Source organism: Silene latifolia, chromosome X, assembly GCF_048544455.1.
Source record: "Silene latifolia isolate original U9 population chromosome X, ASM4854445v1, whole genome shotgun sequence".
NCBI lineage: Eukaryota > Viridiplantae > Streptophyta > Magnoliopsida > Caryophyllales > Caryophyllaceae > Silene > Silene latifolia.
In genome coordinates, this window is record NC_133537.1 from 13,698,695 (window position 1) to 13,721,736 (window position 23,042).

Genomic DNA, 23,042 nt, shown 5'->3' on the forward strand with positions numbered 1-23,042 from the left:
ATAGAAATGCCACTTTAGTTATACATAAGGTGGCATTTAATCGGACAAATGTTCTAAATGCACTGCTTGACCTATTTTTTTTTGCTCCGCGCGCATACTCACTTGTTTGCCGCCCTTCACCTAATTCATTCCATTTAATATTTCATATACTCCCTATTTGTCCATATTTGACCACCACTTTACTTTCTCCAAAACACACTAAAACCTAATTTCATATCCCATCGGTGCTTTCATCCAATTCCTACAGGTTTCCTCTTCCCTACTTCCTTAGTTTTAATGATCAATCTTATCTTCCTAATTCATTTGAGCTTAAGTTTTGTTAATTTGTTTGATTTAACGTGTTACCCATTAATTTTTTGTCAATTTCCAGAAATTATTTTTTTTTGTTTTTTTAGTGGTTTAATTTGTTTGATTGTTTGATACTTATATGTATTCTGCTTAATGCTGCTGGTGGTCTCGGTCCTAATAGTTTGCTTTTTTTTTGATTAATTCTTGTTTAAGACGGTTTTAAGTTAAGATTAGGGATGGTAGTCTCACCCTGACTCGGTGGATATCCATCCACCCGAAATTAAATGGATGGGATATGGATGGCAATTTTGTTTTTGATTTAGGGTGAGATATGGATATGGGTGAATTTAGAGTGGGATATGGATCATGTTTATCACCCCTTAACCACCCGGTGGATATCCTAAATTAATGTTTGTAATTAGTTTTTTAAACAATTAATAATTATTTTGATTAAAAAATTAATCTATCTTATACGTTTGTCAATGTTTTTCACATCTCAGTTGCTTTACATTGTCATATGAATTCATCTTATTCGGAGGGGATGGAGTCTGACTTATTCTAACAGAGATATGTGAGCTAAGCTAATATATTTGTTTTGCATATGCCGTCTGACCAGTTGCTTACATTTGGAAGGGCATATAATATATCAGTTGATGTACATTTCTTCTTCGTTCTCGTACCCGCTAGTTTTTGTGCATGACTAGTTATATTTTTTGTTCTTTTTTAACAATGCAAAGTAATTTCATTTACCATATGCTTTACCATATAAGTTGTTTTACATTAACAAGGGGTCAGATATATGAGTTGCTTTTTTAATTGATTCAGTGCACTTTCAATGGTGAAAAAACGACCTCGTACCGTGAATGTTCAAATTGTTGGTGATGATATTACACCTATTCAGAACCCACGACTACCACCCGACTCTCTTCAAGCTGCAGAAAATGAAGCTTCCCAGCCTCATGTCGACTATAATAGTGAAGGATTTTTTGTAGACACGACTCTTGAAGGTGAAAATGTTGAAGGTAAAAAGATCCTTTATATCTTCTTTACCAATGTAGTGGTTATGCAGTTTCAATGTTAGTAGTGTTGAGTGTGTAATGATAATTGCTTAGTACTGACGTGTCAACCTTACTAGCAAGTACCATAAGAAAGCACCCAAATGAAGTTTTTTTGTCTTTCAGCAGGAGGTTTTATTAGGTCCCCTGTTAGTAAGACACTTATTTTAGACAGAAGTAGCAACCATTTTTATTTCAGACGTCAAAATGTTAATTTTGTAATACAGTACAAAACATATTTGAATACATATTGAACAACTATTGTATCAGGTTCCTGACTGATTTATTTTATCTCTGTTAATGTTTAAAGATTATTCTCAATCTGTAATAACCAAGCGTAGGGGACCAACTATGATGTCCCATATCTGGAATTTACCTAAGAACAAAAGGATAAAGGTAGATTGGAATAGATATTGGCAGCCAGTGGGGGGTGAAACTTCTCAGCTTGCTCATTTTATTGGTACAATGGCTCGGAACCCTGCCTTATTGTCTCTGAGTTATCCTTCTGATTGGAGACTAGTTCCAAAAGTGAAAAAGAACGAACTTCTTCAAATTGTGAAGGTGAGTTTTATGAATAAGAAGTAAAAATGCTTATTACTTCTATGAATTATATTTTCCTCATTATATTTGTATTGTTGTTTCAAATTGTATAGTCAAAGTATATTATTCCAAATGCTGAAGCCGCAAAGTATGTGCTGCAATCAATGGGAAGAAAATGGAGTAATTTCAAGGCAGAACTCAAAAATGATTTCTACGAACCAAATCACGGAAATGTAAGCAATGTTTTGAATGCTAAACCTGGTAATATACCACAGGACCAATGGATTTCATTAGTTACTTATTGGAGTTCAGCAAAAGGGAAGGTATGACTTGAACGTCTAACTTTGTTATATTTTTTAAGAACGTTATAGTGGCATTGCAACATTAATAAGTTATGGTGCTAACAGTGTATACCAAGTAGTGACAGTGTATGCCAACATTAATGAGTTATGGCATTGACAGTGTATACCAACATGAACGAGTTATGGGACTGACAATTTATACGAAGTAGTGAAAGGAATGTGTTGAGCTTCTCATCTGTTTGCCTTAAATCTATTATTATTTTTATTATTATTATTAACACAAAAGGGAATAGGTTCTATAATTGGTTCAAATAGCTTATAATTAGTCTTGTAAGTTGTTCAGCTTAAAAGTTTGGTTGGTTAAAATGGGCAGGAACGCAGTGTTAAAAATAGACGTAGTCGTGAGTGCCAGGTTATGGCACATACTGCTGGATCAAAAAGTTTTGCGTGTGTGATTGAAGAACAGGTTTGTAATTTGTTCTTAGAGTCGTAGTTTTTAAGCTTAGAGATTATACGTTCATAATAGTGGTTATTTGTCATATGAATTTCTTTTATATCAGACTATTGATGGAGTACCACCATCCCGAGCTCATGTGTTCTTGGAGACTCATAAGGACCGAAAGAGTGAGCATGCTCCAATGGATGAAAAATCAAAGCAAGCGGTGGTGAGAACCATGTTCAACTCTTATTTTAATTACGAGTATCTTTAACTAGATAACAATTTTGGCCTGTTTTGTGTGAATTCCACACGGAATTGTAAAGTTTTTCTGGTTGCTTTTAGGAAATGATCAACGAGAAACTAAATGATATGCCAAACAATAAAGAGGTCACAAATGGAGCTGTTGCTTGGGATGGTGATATATATTCTCAGGTGATCAATGAAATTATCGGCCCCGAGAGAAAAGGTCGAGTTCGTGGCCTTGGTAAAGGCCCATCATCTCTTCCTTCTACGACTTGCAATGCTAACAATGAGGGATTTGATGGTGATCATACTCTATGTAACGAAAAAATCCAGCTTTTGGAGTGTGAGCTGAAGAAGGTAAATGATAAATGTCTCAAGATACAAGAGGACAGTATAGAAGTGCAAAGAAAAACACAAGAGGATATAGCCATGCTAAAGATGGCCTTATTTAGTAGAGATATCCTTAGTCACAGTACATAGTTGTCGCTATCTTTCACGTGTTTCATACGAATGGCCATAAGAAATAGTAAGTGTTCCGGGTATGAATTCCGAAGTAGGTTTGTTTACCACGCTAGCTTTGTCGAATAATGCCTCTTCTAGCCTTGATTGCTCTCCTCGGCCTATCCTGCAACAATGAGCAAACTGAGGGCTTGGCTTTGTGCCAAGCGTACTCACTCCGACGCTCAAGTCAGTGAACTTATTGTGATTAAGTAGTATGTTGCTTGATGACGTGTATTGTAGAGAGATGAGAGAGATAATACCAATTTAAGTGGTTCTTAGGTTAGATTCTGGATCCCCTTCTCAATGAGAGAGGTGGAGTATTTATAGACTTTCACCTTTTGTCACGTAGTGGCCAAGTGGCCAAGTGGCTAGCAGGTGGAAAGACTGATCTACCCCTCGGCCGAGGGACCCATGGCAGCCGAAGGGCCCGGTTGACTCCATGCCGAGGGGTCTTGGATATGAGTACGCGGATGTGTCTCGGTTAGTTAGTTAGCCGAGAGACGGGTGATGGGCCGATAGGCCGTACCGGATATCTTTGTTTAAAGTCGTTGACGATGTGGATATCTTTGACCTCGCTCAATATGTTGACTTGGTCACGGGTGCGAGAATATGCCCCATCAATTTGCCCCAGCGTAGTCTATGCCGTGGTATGGGCTCCGATGTATGTTGAGCGTATATTCTGCGCAAGTGAAAATTTTCTCGCCCGGCTTCTTCTTCCTCGGCTTACTTTACGTACAGCCGTACCATATCCCCCTCCACATGGATGGGTATTGGACATCAAATGTGGAAGAGAAGATCTTCTGGCGGCGGACCCAAGGTTGAGAGTCGGTGTGCTTTCGATTGCCCCGGCCGGTGCTACCTAGCTTGGTTAGTCATATTGCCGGCGGAGAACAGATACTTTAGGATTTTGCTGAGGAAGATGAATAGGCAAAGGGATATGAAGGGGCGTGTTGAAGACGCTTGGTTACTGTTGCATTGATTGACATTCAATCGTCATTGCGTTGATTGACATTCCGTGTACGCATGCCGACATGTGTCTCTTCGTTGATTGGTCGACGCTTCATGGGTCGCGCTTTGATTGGTCCTCCTTTGTGGGCCTTTGCCTATAAATACAGATCTCCGAAGTGAAATTGGTTTACTAATTTCATTCATTCCAAAATTTTTTCTTCTTTCTAGATCTAGAACTTCAAGTGTTTCTTTCTCTTCCAATCTTCAGAATTTTTACGTCGGCGTAGCACTTTTCTTCAAGGTAAACCCAAAAAAACTTATCATCTTTTAATTTGTTTTAAGTAATTGCTGTGAACCATGTCTTCGCGACGCCGGTCCCGATTCTCGTGCACCGGGGTTCCCGGCGCGTTTTGATGAGGAGGAGGCGGTAGCGCCGTTCCGTTAAGGTCGGGGGCCTTAGGTCTCCTTCTCCCGAAGTTGACCGCAAAGTCCTGGAGCGGTGGGAGGATGATGACGATGTTGATGATGATGAGGAAAGGAATCCTTCCGGTGGGGAGAGGTCAGCCCCGCATCATTATGATGCCTGTACTACCGCGCCGATCGCGGTTTTTATCGATAAGTTCATCCGCCTCGCTCGAATTTTTCGAAGATCACTTCTTTTTTGGCCGGGGTACAACATTGTTATCCCTGGAGAGGGTCGCCGTCTGTTGCCCTCCCGGTCACATCGGCGTATATATGAGGCACCGGAGTATGGTCTCGGTTTCCTCTCAATATGTACGTCTCTACCATAATTCGGGCGATGAACGTTGCGGCGGCGCGCCTTCACCCTTTGGCCGTTAGGACTATAGTAAACTTCGTGTGGTGTGTCTCTTCGGGGGGGTGATCCCAACGGTAAACTTATTCCACCGAATTCATTTTCTTCGAATGAATGTTCAAGGTGGCCGGGGGTGGTATAGCGTCCGGACCGAGCGGGCTATCTCACCGTGCCTAAGCTCACCTCTTGCAAGGGATGGAAGGAACGGTGGGTGTATGTCGAGGTCCCGGATGATTATCCGTTGCCTCGGTCTTTTCAAAGACCACGTTAACTTGCGGTGCGAGAGTAGGGGAGCGTGAGAAGATGATCCCTAAGGGCAAGAATAAGATGGACGCCGCAAAGGTCTGTCTCAACGAGGACGAGACACGGGCATTGAAGCTTTTCGAGGTCGATGACGATGGGACGCCGAAAGTTTGGTTGCCCCCGACGCAAGTCATCCAGATGGATGAGCCGCTTTGCCACGTCGGCCTCATACCGGCCCTAGCACGGGGTGAGTGGGGTCGGTGTGTGAGGCCCATTTTTGTTTTAGCGTTCTTGTTTTTGTGCCTTGACTTGTTCCTTTGTCTAACCCTTACTTTGTTTCTTTTACAGAGAACTTTGGCTCCGTTCGTCTCGAGCAATTCCTCAAGAAGATGGGACTTGACAAAGATGGTAACGTGCAGGAGAGGAATCCGAAGGTCGATGTACATGACCGCCGCCCGTCGCCTCGACCTCATGGATCAAAAGATGAAGAGCTTGGACGAGGCGAGGCTCGGGCCGAGGTAGCCGCCATTCCGCGCCGGGTCCGAAAAGCCAAGTCTTCGGCGGCTACGGTGTCAACCTCGATTCCGCCTCCAATTCCGCTGTCCGAGAAGAAGGTGGAAATCGTCGACATTGTCGACGGGAGGATTCCGATCTTTGGGGATCTCCACTTAGGCGTAAGAGGAAAAGGCCTACCCCTACCGCCGATGCTTCTGCCGCCACAGCTCATGCTAACGTGGGCGCCGAGGAACGGGTCAATCGGCCAAGAAGAGCAAGCCCTCCGGACAGATCTAACTTGCGGCTCGATTTAGCCGGCTCATTAGATATACCGATGACCCGCTCGGTATGTCCGTGAACGTTGACGTGGACTCTTTGATTGAATTTTTGTAGATCAACCGGCGCGATCTGTCCCAATTGCGAGCGACAAATTGAGGAGAGGCCTGTGCAGATGGCGGGAAAAAATGCCACCGCCGACTCTATTCTCGCGTCGATATCCAACGACCAGCTCATAGCAGAGGGTACAAGGTTGAGCAAGAGGATTGGGAAGTGGTCCGAACTGGCCGGCCTTCGCATTAGGGAGCAAGAAGAGGCCCTGACCAAGACGGGACCGTTGATAGAACGGCTGAAGCTTGATGTTGTGGCCGCAAAGGGGGTAGCCGGGAAGGCTGAGCTTGATCTCCTTGCTGCACGAGCGCGTGTGGAGGAAGTTGAGAAGCTGTTGTCGGCCGAGAAGGCCAAGTTAGAGGCTGCTGACCTCGCCGCCGCCAAGTTGCGGGAGGAACGGGACAGGTACAAGGGCGGCTACGACGTTGTTGTCGCCCAAAGGGAGGAGTCGAAAAGGGCGTGCACGGCTCCAAAGTGAGTCACATAGGGGGTACCGAGTGCTATCCTTGCACAAAGGGAGAAGGATATTGAGATGCTTCAAAAGAAGATTATCCCCCGCATGTGCGCCCAATATAGGGACCTGACCGAAGAAACCTTCAGGGAGGTGATTGGGAGTCAGATCCGGATGGCTCCTTTCCGTGGCCAAAATTTGACGGGTTGTTCGACGATAGGCTCGAGGCTAACGAGAAAGCTGCGGCGGATAAGGCTGCCGAGGATGCGAGGGCCAAGAAGGAGGAAGAGGCGGCCGCGGAAAAGGCGGCTCTTGCCGAGAAGACGAGGGCGGCCAGAGAAGAGTCCATTAAGGCCAAGGCCGCTGAGGATGCTAAAGCTGCCAAGAGAGCTGAGGATGCCAAGGCTGCTAAGAAAGCTGAGGATGCTAAGGCTGCTAAGGCCGCTGAGGATGCTAAGGCTGCCAAGAAAGCTGAGGATGCCAAGGCCGCCAAGAAAGCTGAGGATGCTAAGGCTGCTAAGAAAGCTGAGGATGCTAAGGCTGCCAAGGAAGCCGAGGATGCTAAGGCCGCCCAGATTGCATCTAAGCCGCCCACCAAGGATGATGCGGCGATGGCGGCAAGGGCAAGCAAGAACGAGGCATAGGGAGACGGGCGGTCGTCACCGGGCTCACCGGCGTCTCGGATAGCTTCAGCTATTCGGGGGCCAACTATTAAGCCTTTTCTCCCTGCCATCCTTTTGGCGCTTCAAAGAACCAGTCCGTAACCTTTTGCTTTACTTTTCCTTGCATTTTGTAAAACCTTGGTAGGTAGAATCTTGGCTTATCCCAAAGGGGACGGCCGTCGTCTGTATTTCTCCCTCTTGTAACTTCGTTATCTTTTTCTTAATGAGAATTTGCTTGCTTCGCCTCTGGCTTGGCCGAGGCCTTTGATTTATTCCTTCACTTGTCTTCTTGCGTTAATTAATTGAGTGCTTTTCGTTTTTACCTTTGGCTTTAGCCGAGGTAGTTTAGAATGCGTATCTCAACTGTGTTTAACGTCTTTAGATTCGGTCTTAATTTGCCGAGGGCAGTTGCGTTAATTAATTGAGCGCTTTTCGTTTTTACCTTTGGCTTTAGCCGAGGCAGTTTAGAATGCGTATCTCAACTGTGTTTAACGTCTTTAGATTCGGTCTTAATTTGCCGAGGGCAGTTGCGTTTCACTCGTCTCTTCCGGTCGATTTCACGGGCAACGGAGTTTACGTTTTGACCGCCGTTGAACATATGTTAGCATATCGGCTCGTCCCCCCGTCACTCCCGTTAAAGGCCGAGGTGATCGAGGTTTTGGCTCTGTCGCCTTTGTGTACATACGTTAGCATGCCTTCTTACCGAGGTGACCGCCGTTGTGTTTTCCTCGACATGACTATGGAGGGGATTAACACTTTGATGGAAAATGGGGATGACTCCTATTTGGATATGGACATGCATTGGGGTGCCAACAATTGTTTTGGGCACCTCCGCTGCTATACAAAGTATTTTCTGAGATTGTCGGTGTTCCAATGGCTCATCAGAGGTACATCCCCCATGTCCGTCAACCGGTATGTACCCGGCCTCATTTCTTCAACTACCTTGTAGGGACCTTCCCGATTGGCCGTCAACTTGCCATGAATGTTTCCTTTATTGGTGGCGGCTGACTTCCTTAGGACCGATCACCTACCGTTAGATCCCTTTTGTGGACCCTTCGGTTGTAGGCCCTTTTCATTCGGCTCTGATATATCGCTAAGTTGAGGCGTGCTGCATTTCGGCTTTCTTCGACAGTGTCTAGGGAGGTTCTTAGGCCTTCCTCGTTTTCATCCGGGTTAAAAGTGGCCGTTCGAATGTTGCACCGTTGCTTCAATCGGCGGGGCGCCGGACCGTAGACTAAGTGGAATGGGTACCCCGTTGCCTCTTTCTCCGTGGTTCGAAGGGACCACGTAACGCCGGGTAGCTCATCGGCCCATCTTCCTCGAGGTCTTCAATTTGTCTTCTTTAAGCCGTTGAGGATTGTTTTATTATTCGCCTCGCCGCCCATTGCTCTGGGGTGGCGGACGGAGGAGTATGCAAATTTGATGCCAAGTTCTTCCAACCTTGACTCATTATTGTATCACTCCAAAACTCTCGGCCATGGTCGAACACCATGACTTGGGGTAACCCAAAACGAGTTATGACGTTTTCCCAGATCACCTTTCTTACGGCCGTCGCGGTCTTGGCGAGTCTTTCTACGACCTCAACCCATTTGGTGAAGTAATCGACGGCGACGATTAGGAACTTTCTTCCTCCGGATGCCGTCGGAAACGGCCCTAGTAGATCCATTCCCCACTGTGCAAAAGGAAGGGGACTAAGCACCGGCGGGTCTCGGGAAGGTGCATGTATCACCGGAGCATGCGTCGACGGTTGTTGCATTTTTTTGTTTTGTTTCGGAATCTTCAAGCATGGTGGACAGAAGTAGCGGCTCGGAGAGCTTTGTGGGCTAGTGTTCTTGCCCCCATGTGATGACCACAGATGCCTTTGTGTATTTACTCACGATGAAGATTAGCTCGCATCGGTTGGACCGACACACTTCAGAGTGGCCTTGTTACGGACCTCTGTATAACTCTCCTTCAAACACCAAGTACCTTCTTTGCGATCCTCTTTATCTTTTGTGAGAGATTGCGGTCCTCCGTAGCTCGTGTGTCGGTTTATACCTCTTTATCTGAGTCATCCATGTCGTCTCGGCTTCCACGTCGCACACCATGCCGATGGTTTTGTCAATGCTTTTAGCGTTCCTGATATCCACTAGCACGGTTTGGTGATATTCCCGATGGTTGAACTGGCCGTTTTGAGAGAGCGTCGGCCGGTTGTTCTCGGACTGGGGATGTGTCGCATTTTGAATGACTTCAATTTTGAGGTCTCGCTTTTACCTTTTCCAGGTATCTTACCATCCCATCGTCCCGAGCCTCGTACTCTCCTTCGTATTGGTTAGTTACCAAGAGAGAGTCTGTTTTCAAAATGATGTGTTCTGCCCCGGCGCTCGGCTAACTCAACTCCGGTTATCACCGCCTCATATTCGGATTCGTTATTTGAGGTTGAGAAGGTAAACTTCAAAGCGTACTCGAACTCGTCCCCGTTTGGGCCGATGATAAGGATGCCGGCTCCTGAGCCGTTCGTTGTGGAGGATCCATCGGTATATACCTCCCACATGCCGGGACACGACTCTTCCTGATATGTGCACTCGGCCAAGAAGTCTGCCAGCGCCTGCCCCTTTATCGAAGGCCTTGGTTTGTATTGAATGCCGAAGCCGGATAGCTCCACCGCCCATTTGATAAGTCTCGCCCGATGTTCGAATTTTTCCAATGCTTTTTCCAACGGCTGGTCGGTTAAGACCGTCATGGGATGTGCGTCGAAGTAGGGTTTCAACTTCCTTGCGGCAACAACCACGGCAAAGGCTGCTTTTTCAATCAGCGGGTAGTTTCTCTCGGCGGGTAACAGTGTATGGCTGATGAAGTATATTGGGTGCTGCTGCTTGTTTTCTTCTCTAACGATTACGGCACTGACCGTGGCCGAGGTTACTGCTAGATATAGATATAGCGTTTCCCCCGTCGGTGCGGGACGGGGTCGGGAGAGTTTGCGGATGGGCTTTCGGTTGTTTGAAGGTCGTGCTCTGTTCCTCCCCCTGAAGTCTTTATTCCCTTTTAGCACTTTGAAGAATGGGGTGCTCTTGTCGGCTGACCGAGAGATAAAACGGGCAAGGGCCGCCATCCTTCGGTCAAGATATCATAACCTCTTTGCGATTCCTCGCTCCGTGCAGTCTAGAATTGCTTGGACTTTCTCCGGATTGGCATCAATTCCCCTGGCGCTAACAAGCACGCCGAGGAATTTGCCGGCCCGGACACCGAAGTTGCACTTTGTAGGGTTAAGCTTCATCTTGTATTTCCTTAGTGAACAAAATGTCTCGTGTAAATCGGCTAGGTGCTCGCCGTCGGACTTGCTCTTGACAATAGCATCGTCGACGTAAGCCTCAATGTTTCGCCCTTTTTGATTTTGGAACACTTTGTCCACCAGTCTTGTGTAAGTCGCGCCGGCGTTTTTCAAACCAAACGGCATCATCTTGTACATGTAGGTGCCGTGTATGGTGATGAATGCGCATTTAGGCATGTCTTCCTCCGCCATGAATACCGATGGTATCCCGAAAAGGCGTCGAGCGAGGCTCAAGCATTGTGTAGCCTGCCGTTGCGTCTATTAAGCTATCTATCCGAGGCAAGGGGTAGCAATCTTTCGGGCATGCTTTATTAAGTTGCGTAAAATCAACACACATCCTCCACCCCCCCGATGACTTTTTAACCATTACAACATTAGCTAGCCATTCGGGGTATGTACAAGGGATGATAAAGCCTGCATCTAACAACTTATCAACCTCGGCCTTGATGGCATCCTCCTTTTCGGCCGAGGAATTTCTCATCCTCTCGCTTTCACGGGGCGGGCGCCGGGGAGTACGTTCACTTGTGAACGATGACCTCCGCTTACACACTGGCATCTCGGCGGCCGAGTACGCAAAGACATCTTTGTTCCTCCTCGCAGGTCTAGGAGATCGGCCCCGAATTTTGGTTCCAGCCGACACCGAGCAGATTACGGTGCGTCCTGGATCAATCTCTATCTGCTCGGTCTCTGCCCCTTCGACCATGCCGACGTGGTTGGTGCTCATCGGTTCGTCCTCTCCGTCGTAAGGATGGGTTCTTCCCTTTTTCCTCTTTCTTTGCTACTTTGAAGGATTGCATGTTGCATCCTCTGGCCGATATTTGGACGTTGACCACCTCGTCTTTTTCGTTCTTTGAGACGAGTTTATGAACCTCCCCGCGGTCCGAGACATACATCGTTGTCAGGGCCCGGATGGACATTACGGCATCGACCTCACTCAGGGTGACACGACCGATGAGAACGTTGTATGCGGATGAGCCGTCGATGACCACGAACTCGGACATCACGTTCTTGGCCGCGTCGATGGCCGAACATCACCGGTAACTTGATAGACCCCGGGGGGACCAAGCCTGCCGGGAGAAGTGTACAATGGGTTGGTGCATGGGCTAAGGTCCGCAATTTTCAGGCCGAGCCCTAGAAAGCACTCCCTGAACATGATGTTCGTGTAAGCACCCGTGTCAATCAGGCATCTCATGACCAGGTGGTTAGCTATGTCTAAGTGGACTACGAGTGGGTCGCTATGCGGGGCGATGATTCCTTCGTAGTCCTCCTTCCCAATAGTTATGTTCGGGATGTTGGAAGCGCGGGCGCGTGTAGTGGGCACGAAGTTGACGGCCTGATACAGTCCGTTCAGGTGCCGTTTGTGTCCGCGAGCGGATCCGCCGTTCTCGTTTCCCCCGATGACAACATGAATTGTTCCTATTCGTTCAAAGACGGATTTTTTATCTGAGCCACCGGTGTTAGTCTTTTGGCCTCCGGCAACATATTTGCCGAGGCTCCCTTTTCGGATCAGCTCTTCAATGGCATTCTTCAAATGCCGGCAGTCGTTGGTTAAGTGACCGGTGTGGCCGTGGTACTCACAGTACAGGCTCGTGTCACCGTCCCCCCTAGGTTTGGGGGGCCTTTCCACTCTCGCCCCTCGTTTCGCTCGGGAGAAGACCTCGGCGGCCGATACGACCGGGGGGTGTGATCTTTGTACTTCTTATGGTAGTACGGACGAACTCCCCGGCGTCCGCTGGGTTTCGCTCGGCGGGCTGTCGGTCCGCGACCTATTATTGTCACGGCGCCCTTCATCCGGCTTGTCCTCCCGGTGGCTCTTTCTTTCTGAGTGCCCGGCCTCGCCGTGGCCTATCCATATTTTGTGATAGTCTTCGACCTTAATGGCCTGGTCGGCCAATTTCCTGGCGGACTCAAGGCTCAGGCCACCGCACTTGATGAGCTCGTTTTTCAAGTCCCCTCTGGGGAGGCCTTTCATCAGTGCGAAGGCCGCTAGTTATTTGTTCGGCTCCCGATCCGCTGAACCCCGGCATCGAACCTCTTCACATAGCTTCGGAGTGACTCGCCTCCCTCCCCGCTCGATGGTCGGGAGATCCGATGTCTCGACGGCTCTCCTTTTATTGGTAGAGCATCTGCGGGCCAAAACGCGTCTCTTAGGTCGGAGTAGGAGTATACCGACCCATCGGGTAGCCCCTTGTACCAGCTTTACGCCATTCCAACCAAGGTCGTTGGGAAAATTCGGCACTGGACCTCGTCAAAGTTGCTCCCACACCGACATGTGAGACTCGAAAGCCTCGGCATGATCGGTTGGGTCGCCCTCTCCTTTGTATGATATAGATGGTAGCTTTAGCTTTGGCGCACACGGGTCTCTAGGACGAGGCACCGAGGGGCTGTCGACTACGTGTCTAATGACACGCGGCGATCGGCTCCTCGCATCCTTAGTCCGGCCCCTCTCCCCGTGGCGGGAAGGGCTTCTTCTCCGACTCTGGTGAGTCGGACTCCTTCTTCGACTACGGTGAGTCGGACTCCTTCTCCGACTCGGTGAGTCGGACTCCTTTCGCTCGTCGGGGCATGCCTCGTGGGCGTCGTGGCGACATCGTCCTTCCGCGAGTGCGGGAAGGGCTTAGTTCTACCACCGACACCGGGCTCCCCGGCGTCTTGGTAGGCTCGGCCTCTCTTAGTGCTTCGTTCAGGTTTCTCGGAGTCACCTTTTGGGCCCTAGCTTCCTGGACGGGTCCCGCCGCTCTTGTCGGTGTGCGTGTGTGAGCCGCGCGCACCGACAATCAGTCCGGAGCGCCGACTTTCTTTGCATCAACCACACGCCCATGACGGTGACCTGGTCGGCGGGCGGCGGCGTATCGGCATTATTGGCATCCCGAACTCCGGTTGAATTATCCATTGGTGGAGGGCCGCACAACTCGCAATTGTGGACGGTATCATCGGGTGGAGGGGCTCTTCGATTCACGAACACCTCTTGTTCTTTTGACATCTTCTTAGCTTTTTGGGTGGGTTTTTTTTTTTTTTTTTTTTTTTTTTTTTGGTTTGGGAATGACTAGCTTCTAGTATCCGATCCCCACGAGACGGCGCCAATTGTTCGGGTATGAATTCCGAAGTAGGTTTGTTTACCACGCTAGCTTTGTCGAATAATGCCTCTTCTAGCCTTGATTGCTCTCCTCGGCCTCTCCTGCAACAATGAGCAAACTGAGGGCTTGGCTTTGTGCCAAGCGTACTCACTCTGACGCTCAAGTCAGTGAACTTATTGTGATTAAGTAGTATGTTGCTTGATGACGTGTATTGTAGAGAGATGAGAGAGATAATACCAATTTAAGTGGTTCTTAGGTTAGATTCTGGATCCCCTTCTCAATGAGAGAGGTGGAGTATTTATAGACTTTCACCTTTTGTCACGTAGTGGCCAAGTGGCCAAGTGGCTAGCGGGTGGAAAGACCGTTCTACCCTCGGCCGATGGACCCATGGCGGCCGAAGGGCCCAGATTGACTCCATGCCGAGGGGTCTTGGATATGAGTACGCGGATGTGTCTCCCTACCGGTTAGTTAGCGGCCGAGAGACGGGTGATCGGCCGATAGGCCGTACCGGATATGCTGTTTAAAGTCGTTGACTGGCTGTGGATATCTTTGACCTCGCTCAATATGTTGACTTGGTCAGCGGGTGCAGAATATGCCCCATCAGTAAGTCTTTTTGCTTCGTTTTTTACACTAACATAGATAGTCTCTATATTACTCTGTAATAGATAGTCTCTATATTAGGTCCAAAGTATTTATTCTCATGTAAAATTGATAAGTGATACGAGAAATGGTATTGGGTTTCCTTTGTGCAGGTATGAAGGTCGGATTATAGTTAAAGATGCATGGTATTTTGGTTTCGACAAAGCCCTGTTATGCTCATATTTAGAAGAAGTGCTGTGATATCAAGGCTCAAAACTGAAGCTTTTGTGAATGATGTAATAGCTAATTACTAGCAATTTTGACTTTTGGATAATACTAATATAGGTTTAGAATATCTTTTGTTCAAGTGTTACCGGATTGAGTTAATACTCATCTAAACTTTTGTAATGACAAATATTAATTTCAATATTATATGCTATTATTTTATAAGTTTTGTCCTTTTTTATTAGTTACATTTTATTTTTATTTTATATACCAAAAATACCAAATAGCCAAAAGGCTTCAAAATAAATAAATAAAAAACAATGGCACGTGTATCAAAGAATAAAAAAATTTATAAAGGAAAAACGGTTGCTCTCGATATTTGTACAAAGGGATTAGATGGCATTTATGTAGCTATTTACCAGCATATAATTAAATGCCACTAGGAACTTTTAGCGACACTGCTTCTAGCGGCATTTGGTCAAATGCTGCTAAGATTTTTCGCGGCGTTAACATATGCCGCCTTAGCTAAAATTAAACGCCGCTAAAAGCATGCATTGTTGTAGTGATTGCTGCTGCTGTAAGAATGAAATAACATAAACCCAGATTTCGCAAAACCCTAATTTCAGAACGAGATTTAATAGTAATAATTAATGGAGTAGAAGGAGAGAGAATGAATGAATTGAAAGGAATTGTTACCTGATAATAGATTCAAAGAGAAAGATTCAATGAATAGCTTCAATTGAGGAAATACGAATTAGGGAAGAACAAAGGGTATGAGAAATTGAAGAAAAAATAATGGAGTTGAAGTAATTGAAGTGTAAGGAAGTGAAGAAGTGAGTATGTTATAAAGATGGGGGGAAAGGTATAATAGGTATGGGAAATATAACTTAAACTAAACATTTGAAATGAATGGCTGAGATTGATTCAAGTAGGCTCGTTTAATGAATTGGTACTGGATTTTTAACGAAGCAAGAATTATGGTAGCATTTTTTAAACTTTTTTTTTTTACCTTGGTAGCAGTTCTCAAAAATTGGTTTACTTGTGGTAGCAGTTATCAAAAAAACCCTTTTATAAATTGTTGAACAAAGACTAATTGGCCGAAAATGGTTTGTTGATTGAGGATTATCAATTTTAGGGATTAATGCCATAAAAGTATGATTGACTTCTTTAAGGAGTTTACGAGAATGAAAAAAATGCTAAAACTGCTTTAGTAACAGAATTTCCTACTATATCCCAATATTTTCGAAAAAATTCTGCAGGAAAACCATTGGGTCCAGGACTTTTATCTGCAGCTAAATTGAAAACAGTTTCTTTAACATCTTCCTTACTAATCTTACTAGTAAGAAAATTGTTATCTTCATCCGTTATTAATCCACTAATAGACTTAGAATCCCCATTTTTATCAAAATGACAGAGTTGATTCTTTGTAAACCTCAGTTTGAACTCATTAGATATTTCTTGTTGAATGAGATCTTGGTCAATAAAAAGAGCACCATCCTTATTAATAAATTGCTTAATACCATTTCTACTACGTCTAATTGTGGCATGATTTTGGAAATAGTTAGTATTATTATCTCCAAAATTAGCTTTATTAATACAAATTTTTTGTTGCCAATAGATGTGTTTATAGTCAAGTAAGGTCTCACGCTTTTTTAGCCATTTCAACTACGCAACTTCTAAAACCGTTATATGGGATGAACCAAGTTGGTTTTGTATATTTTCTAACTTTTTTCAGCGATTGAAAGTTGTCTAAAGATATTTCCAAAAGTAGATTGATTCCATATACCAAAAGATACTCAAACTAAAAACTCTCTCTCTTCCCCTCTTCTATCTAAAACCCCCTAACCTTCATCAATCAAATTTGAGACTTCCATCGACTATTGATCGATGGTAAGCCCCCAAAAAACTTTATTTATCAATTTTTAGTATGAAACTTTATGAATTAATCAATAAAAGTCTCCCTTTTGGTGAGATCCGTTTGTCTGTCTCTATTTACGGAGTTTTTTCAGTCCTTGTTTTTCTAGGTTTTAGTTCTATTGGAAATATAGATAAGAGCACTTTGGTCGTTCTTCTTATGTTGAAGATGCTGAAGATCAGTTTCGTGATATATCGTTATATGGTATTACATATGTTGTCAGTTTGTTGGTTGCACTCAATTTGGTCAAATGAAATCGTCTCTCGTTAAGGCTTAAGATCCTATGATCCTCTTGTGAAAAGCTGTTTGCGGCGATATGATAGAGGACGTGTTTTGGAGCAATTCAAGTTTACAGATCTTTCTTTGAACAAGATTTTATTTTATTTGGTTCTAATCAAGTTGTATCCGTTCAAATTTGTCACATGTTGTAGATATCGTATGACTATTTATTAATGAATTGATCCTTTCTTTAAAAAAAAAGTATATTGATTCTATTTTTTAGCTTTTTGCTTTACGAATTTGCATTTTTAAAAAAGACAAAACATATAAGATCCCTGAAACTGGTATTGTCAACACTTCTTTACGAGCTTACTAAAATCATCTCGAAGAGTTCACATAAGTTCAAATCGAAAAGGAGAAGCTTTCATATGAATGTGGTCATGAAACTTCACAGAGATAGGACAATGGTCGGAGCTAGTGAACACATGATGCACAAACTGCATGTTTGGATAATTATTAATCCAATTAGGAGATACTAAGGCTCTATCAAGGATTTCAAAAATATTTTCAGAACCAGTTTTCTTTTTTCTCCAAGTAAAAAAATTACCGGAAAAAAGTAGATCCACACAATTAATATTACTTAAAAAATTAATTAATCTCAAACAACGCGCATTGGTAACTTTTGCACCCCCTTCTTTTTCACTAGGACTCTTAATCTCGTTAAGATCTCCTAACAATAAAAAAGGCAAATCAAGATTAAGGACAAAATTCTGCAATTCATTCCAAAAGTCGGTCTTTTCAGCCGGTTGTGCTGGAGCGTAAACAAAAACAAGGCAAAATACCATGTTTTTCGTTAGGTCACACACTTCACACGCAATGAATCTATTCGACTTAAAAGTGACATTTATCGAAAAAGTCATGGAGATAGACTCTTTCCAAAATAACCAAATGCCACCTGATAACCCTGAACTAGGAATAAAATCGCAATTATTAAACCCGAAATTAGCTATCAAAAAAGGTTCAGGCTTAGAAGTCGATTTAATGTCACATATAGCTAAGATTTTAATTCCATTAGATGAGCAAAAGAAATTAAGTTTTTCGGCAAAATTCTTTCTCTTGGTACCCTTAACATTCCAAAAGGAAATATTCATGGAAATTATGCAGAGGCGAAATGATACATAAGTGACTTAAAAACGACACAGGGTGCTAAACTCATTATATTTAAACGCAACCATAACCTGGAGATTCCATGCGCTATGTTACATGTAATAAGGATTGTAAGAACACTTGCACATGATTCAAAAATATACTCGTATTTGGTACTAATTGAGACAACAAAACCCCAATTTAGCTTAATAAAAACGCAGAACTGAACGATTATGTTAACTATGACAAAAACATCGTGGCGACAATCGAAATAATTAACAGAATAACTCAACAAATTAAATCCTTGGGTTACTAATATCCATCTCAGAAAGATGGTTGAACATTCAAAGTGAACAATCTGATCGGAAAGAACGTTACTCCAAAAACATTCGAGTTGGCGACAAAGTCCAACAACAGTTCTTAGAGAAAAACTCCGAATATTCCGATTGTAATCACAAGGAGCAACGGAAGCATTACCATAACACATGGGATTAATACATTCAGATGATTTGCAGAACATGTTCCAAAAGAAGTTATAGCGCGAGCCATGAAAAGATTCGATGATCCATCACTAAAGGTTGTATTGTGTACTCATACACCAAGTACAGATCTGTAAGACAAAGAAACTCTATGGGAGGCCTGGAGAGGTATCTAACATAAATAATCTTAAGAAAGGCTGAAAAGTTTATGACTAAGAGAGACTCTTGATCGACACTTCCATTAAAATAGACACAATTCTTGTAAAGAAGACTCTGACTCAAATTCAATGCTTGACACTGTCTTCTACTTCCTACCATTAATCCTTAAATGCATCAATACTTAAACTCAATATGTTATCAGAGCTATGGAATGAGGAGACTGATAACCACCATCTGGTTGAGCATTTAGTAACACTCATTGAATGTAAGAGCCATGTTCTGCCTATATATAGTGGCATTCATCAACCTGGAAAACTCATCAATCTCATCCTAACATCTTTTACCTTCTTCTTCTCTACAAATACTTAACTCCTTTTCCATGGCAATGGAAAATCCCTTCACTGCTGAAAACACAGAAAATATTAACATCATAACAACACCCTCAGTCATGGAACCCACAGATCCATTGTACTTGCACCCTGCTGAATGTGCTCATCCTCTCGTGGTGGACACAAAACTGTCAGGCATTGAAAATTATCTTGAATGAAAAAGACAGATGGAGATTTCCATCTGTTCCAGAAGAAAATTAGGGTTCTTAACTGGTGTAGTTAAGAGACCTACTAATGATCCTCTAAAGGAAGCTACCTGGGATACTTGCAACTGCCTGTTGATCAACTGGATTCACCAGAATGTTGAACAATCAATCAAGAAGTCTGTGTTGTACACCAGAACAGCATACGAAATCTGGGAGTACCTGAAAAAGCAATTGTTTGTGAGCAATGGAGCCAGAAAGTTCAAACTCAATAAAGAGTTAGATGAACTGGAAAAAGGTGACAAGGCCATCTGTGAGTACTTCACTGAACTTAGGATTTTGTGGCAAAATCTTGAGATTATGAGTGGCTGGCCACCAGTTACACAAGTCACAGCTGAAGTAAATGCATGGTTAGATGCACAGCACAAGGAACAAGAAGAAAGGAAGTTGTTCCAATTCCTCAATAGCCTCCACCCCTCTTACTCCACCATGAGGTCCAATGTGCTGATGATGTCTCCTTTACCAAGAGTGGAGGAAGCTGCTGCCATGTTTCAACATGAGGAAGCTCAGAGTAAGAACTACAAGTCAAATGAAAAATGGTTGTTGACAACTCTGCCTTCTTTGCTGGATCTGGATCCGGTCAGCAGGAGTCTGACTCTACCAATCTATCATGTCCAGCATGTAACAAGAAGAGACACAAGAGGGACCAGTGCTGGAGGATAATTGGATATCATAATGATCACCATGTGTCAAAGAAATTTCCTGAGAAATCTCAAGCTTACAAACTCAGAAATCAGGGCAGCTCTCACAGTGGTTATCAGGGTGGTTATCATGGTTCAGGACCCAAGAGTTACAAGCCTGGCATGAACAAATGGAAACAAGGTTCCATTTTCAAAGAAGGAAGAATGGCTGCAAATGCTAGTGTAGGTGAAGGTCAATCTGAGCCTGAGGGATCCATCACCTTGACTGCTCAACAGTTTGAACAACTTATGAGCAGTCAGAGAGGCAAAGCAAGTGGCTACCCTGAAATTGAGGACGAGCTTGAAGCTAACTTTGCAGGTATGGCCTACTTAAACTGCAGTTATGCATCCAACACCACACAAGAGTGGATAATAGACTCTGGGGCATCTAATCACATGATATCTGATCTAAATGCCTTAGAAAACATAAGAACACTTAACAAGAAACACAAGATAAACCTACCTAATGGAGAAACCACCACTGTTTCTCACATAGGAACATATATTTTTGATAATGGTCTAATCTTGAAGAATGTCCTATTTGTTCCTGCATTTAAACATAATCTTCTATCTGTCCAAAAACTAACACAGGATGAAAATTGCTATGTGATGTTTTATGCCAAGTTGTGTGTTATACATGACTTTCATGCCAGGACGATTAAGGGAATTGGAAGAGAAAACAAGGGTGTCTATTACCTATTAAATAATGACAGTCAGTCACACCCTAAGTTAGCTAGTCAGTCTGTTAAGATTAAGTATCCAACTTTGTGTAATGCTAATGTTTCTGTTGAACTAGGAAGGGATTCAGGTGGCATATTTTCTGAGTCTTGTAATGCACCTGATCCCATATGTAAGGGTTTGCCTAATATCAATGTTCGGGACTCTGATGTTTGGCACTTAAGAATGGGACATGCTCCAGATGATACATTGAAACATATTCCAAATGTTCCCTCACACACTCCACAAAACTCAAAAAGACTGTGTATTACATGCTCTATGGCCAAACAAACTAAGCTACCCTTCCCATTAAAATCAATAAAACCACTGAGATATTTGACCTGGTCCATGTGGACACATGGGGACCATACAGAAAAGAAACCAGAACCAAACAAAAATACTTCCTAATCTTAGTTGATGATTATAGCAGGGCCACCTAGGTATACTTAATGCATCAAAAATCTGATGCCACTCAAATACGCATGCACTTCTACAAGTTCATAGAAAATCAGTTTCACAAGACCATCAAAGTACTCAGGTCTGACAATGCTCTTGAACTCACAGAAGGGGATACCAAAGACTTCATGTTGTCTAAGGGCATTTGGCAACAAACAAGCTGTGTTGACAGACCCCAACAAAATGGAGTTGTGGAAAGAAAACACAGACACTTGCTTGAAATCAGTAGAGCAATAAGATTCAGCTCTGGCTTACCTTTATCTTTTTGGGGTGACTGTGTTCTCACTGCTGCTTTTCTCATTAATAGATTACCCACTCCTCTTCTGCAAAACAGAACACCCTATGAAGTTCTATTCAAAAAAGTACCTAACTATGACAGGATAAGAGTCTTTGGGTGCTTAGCAATGGTCTATAATCCTGTTAGAGACAAGGACAAATTTCTCCCAAGGGGTATACCCTGCATTTTCATAGGCTACCCTCTCTCACAGAAAGGCTACAGGGTCTATGACATAGTGCAAAAAAGGGTGTTTGTCTCTAGAGATGTCAAATTTCATGAAACAATCTTTCCTTGCAAAATCAAGAACTTTGCTCACTTTATACCAACCTTACACTCAGGGAAGTATCAACCTCAAACTCCACCTGAACCATCCCCAGTGTTGGAGCCAATTGCTGATTTTATGGACCCCACAACTCATTCACCAGAGCACACAGTTGTCTCTGAAGAACTCCAGTCCACAGCTCAATCTCAGGATATCATTCCAGACCCTGAGACTAGCAATGCTTCCACCAGACCTAGCAGGACAAGGAGGGCACCTGAGTGGACTAAGGATTTCATTGTCAATAATCCTGTCATGGCTCCTTCTACCATAGCTAATGTGGTACAACTCCACCTGGACAAATCCTCTGCTGGTCATGTTAGTACAACAACTTCTGATGCTGACCCACTCACTTTTCAAGAAGCTATGCAGCATCCCAAGTGGGTTGAAGCCATGAACGCAGAGTTACAAGCTCTTCATGACAATCACACCTGGACTCTTACCACTTTACCTAAGGGTAGAAAAGCTATTGGCTGCAAATGGATCTACAAGACTAAGTACAATCCTGATGGGTCTGTTGAAAGACACAAGGCTAGACTGGTGGTGCAGGGATTCAGACAAATGTATGGTGTGGACTATGATGAAACGTTTGATCCTGTGGCAAAAATGTCCACTGTCAGAGCTCTTCTTGCTATTATAGCTATTAAGAATTGGGACACCTGTCAGATGGACGTGGCCAATGCTTTCCTACATGGAGAGCTAGAAGAGGAGGTGTATATGAAGTTACCTCTTGGATACTCTGATGGGAGCTTACAGTGCTTTGAGCAGAGGGAGAAGAACACCACTCCTGAAGCTGAAGGGAAAGTGTGTAAATTACTCAAATCTCTTTATGGCCTAAAGCAGGCTCCCAGGCAATGGTTCTCTAAACTATCTATGGTCCTGCTCACTTGTGGTTTCAAACAGTCCCATGCAGACCACTCCCTCTTTATTAAACAACATAATGGGAGCACTACTGTTGTTCTTGTCTATGTCGATGACAAGCTCTCAAAGATCACCTTCATTCCTCTTTTCACATGAAAGATTTAGGAGCATTAAACTACTTTCTTGGCTTGGAAATTAAGAGAAGTAGTGCGGGTATTTTTGTCTCTCAGAAGAAATATACTCTAGATCTGCTGCACACCTTTGGAATAGACAAATCTAGAGCTATCCAACTGCCAGTTAACCCTGTCATCAAACTGGAACCAGACAAGGGCACTCCCTTGCCTCACCCCGACTCCTACAGGAAACTGGTTGGTAAGTTGATCTACTTGACCATCTCAAGACCTGATATTGCGTTTTCTGTTCAGCTTTTGAGTCAATTCCTTCAAACTCCCACTTCTGATCATATGCAAGCTGCTAGGAGAGTTTTAAGGTATCTCAAAGCTGCACCTGGACAGGGTATATTGTTTGCAAAGCACTTTAGCGATCCACTCACGCTCTTGTGATTCGATTGGGCTTCTTGTGCATTCGGCAGAAGTCCACTACTGGTTTTTGCATTCTTCTTGGGAACTCTCCCATATCCTGGAAGTCCAAGAAACAGTCTGT

General features: G+C 44.0%; 2 protein-coding genes across 2 annotated transcripts; both read left to right on the top strand.

The window, feature by feature from the left end:
• Positions 1 to 173: 173 nt before the first annotated feature.
• Positions 174 to 14,784, top strand: LOC141621229 (uncharacterized). Its single transcript, XM_074437882.1, has 8 exons — positions 174 to 247; positions 1,114 to 1,310; positions 1,654 to 1,904; positions 1,997 to 2,206; positions 2,559 to 2,651; positions 2,746 to 2,850; positions 2,967 to 3,393; positions 14,508 to 14,784. Exons 2-7 carry the CDS (start codon positions 1,124 to 1,126, stop codon positions 3,345 to 3,347), a joined length of 1,227 nt encoding a protein of 408 aa, XP_074293983.1. The 5' UTR covers positions 174 to 247; positions 1,114 to 1,123; the 3' UTR covers positions 3,348 to 3,393; positions 14,508 to 14,784.
• A 4,249-nt stretch (positions 14,785 to 19,033) lies between these two features.
• On the top strand, positions 19,034 to 20,874 carry LOC141616903 (uncharacterized). Its single transcript, XM_074434065.1, has 2 exons — positions 19,034 to 19,648; positions 19,765 to 20,874. Exons 1-2 carry the CDS (start codon positions 19,034 to 19,036, stop codon positions 20,872 to 20,874), a joined length of 1,725 nt encoding a protein of 574 aa, XP_074290166.1.
• The last annotated feature ends 2,168 nt before the right edge of the window (positions 20,875 to 23,042 follow it).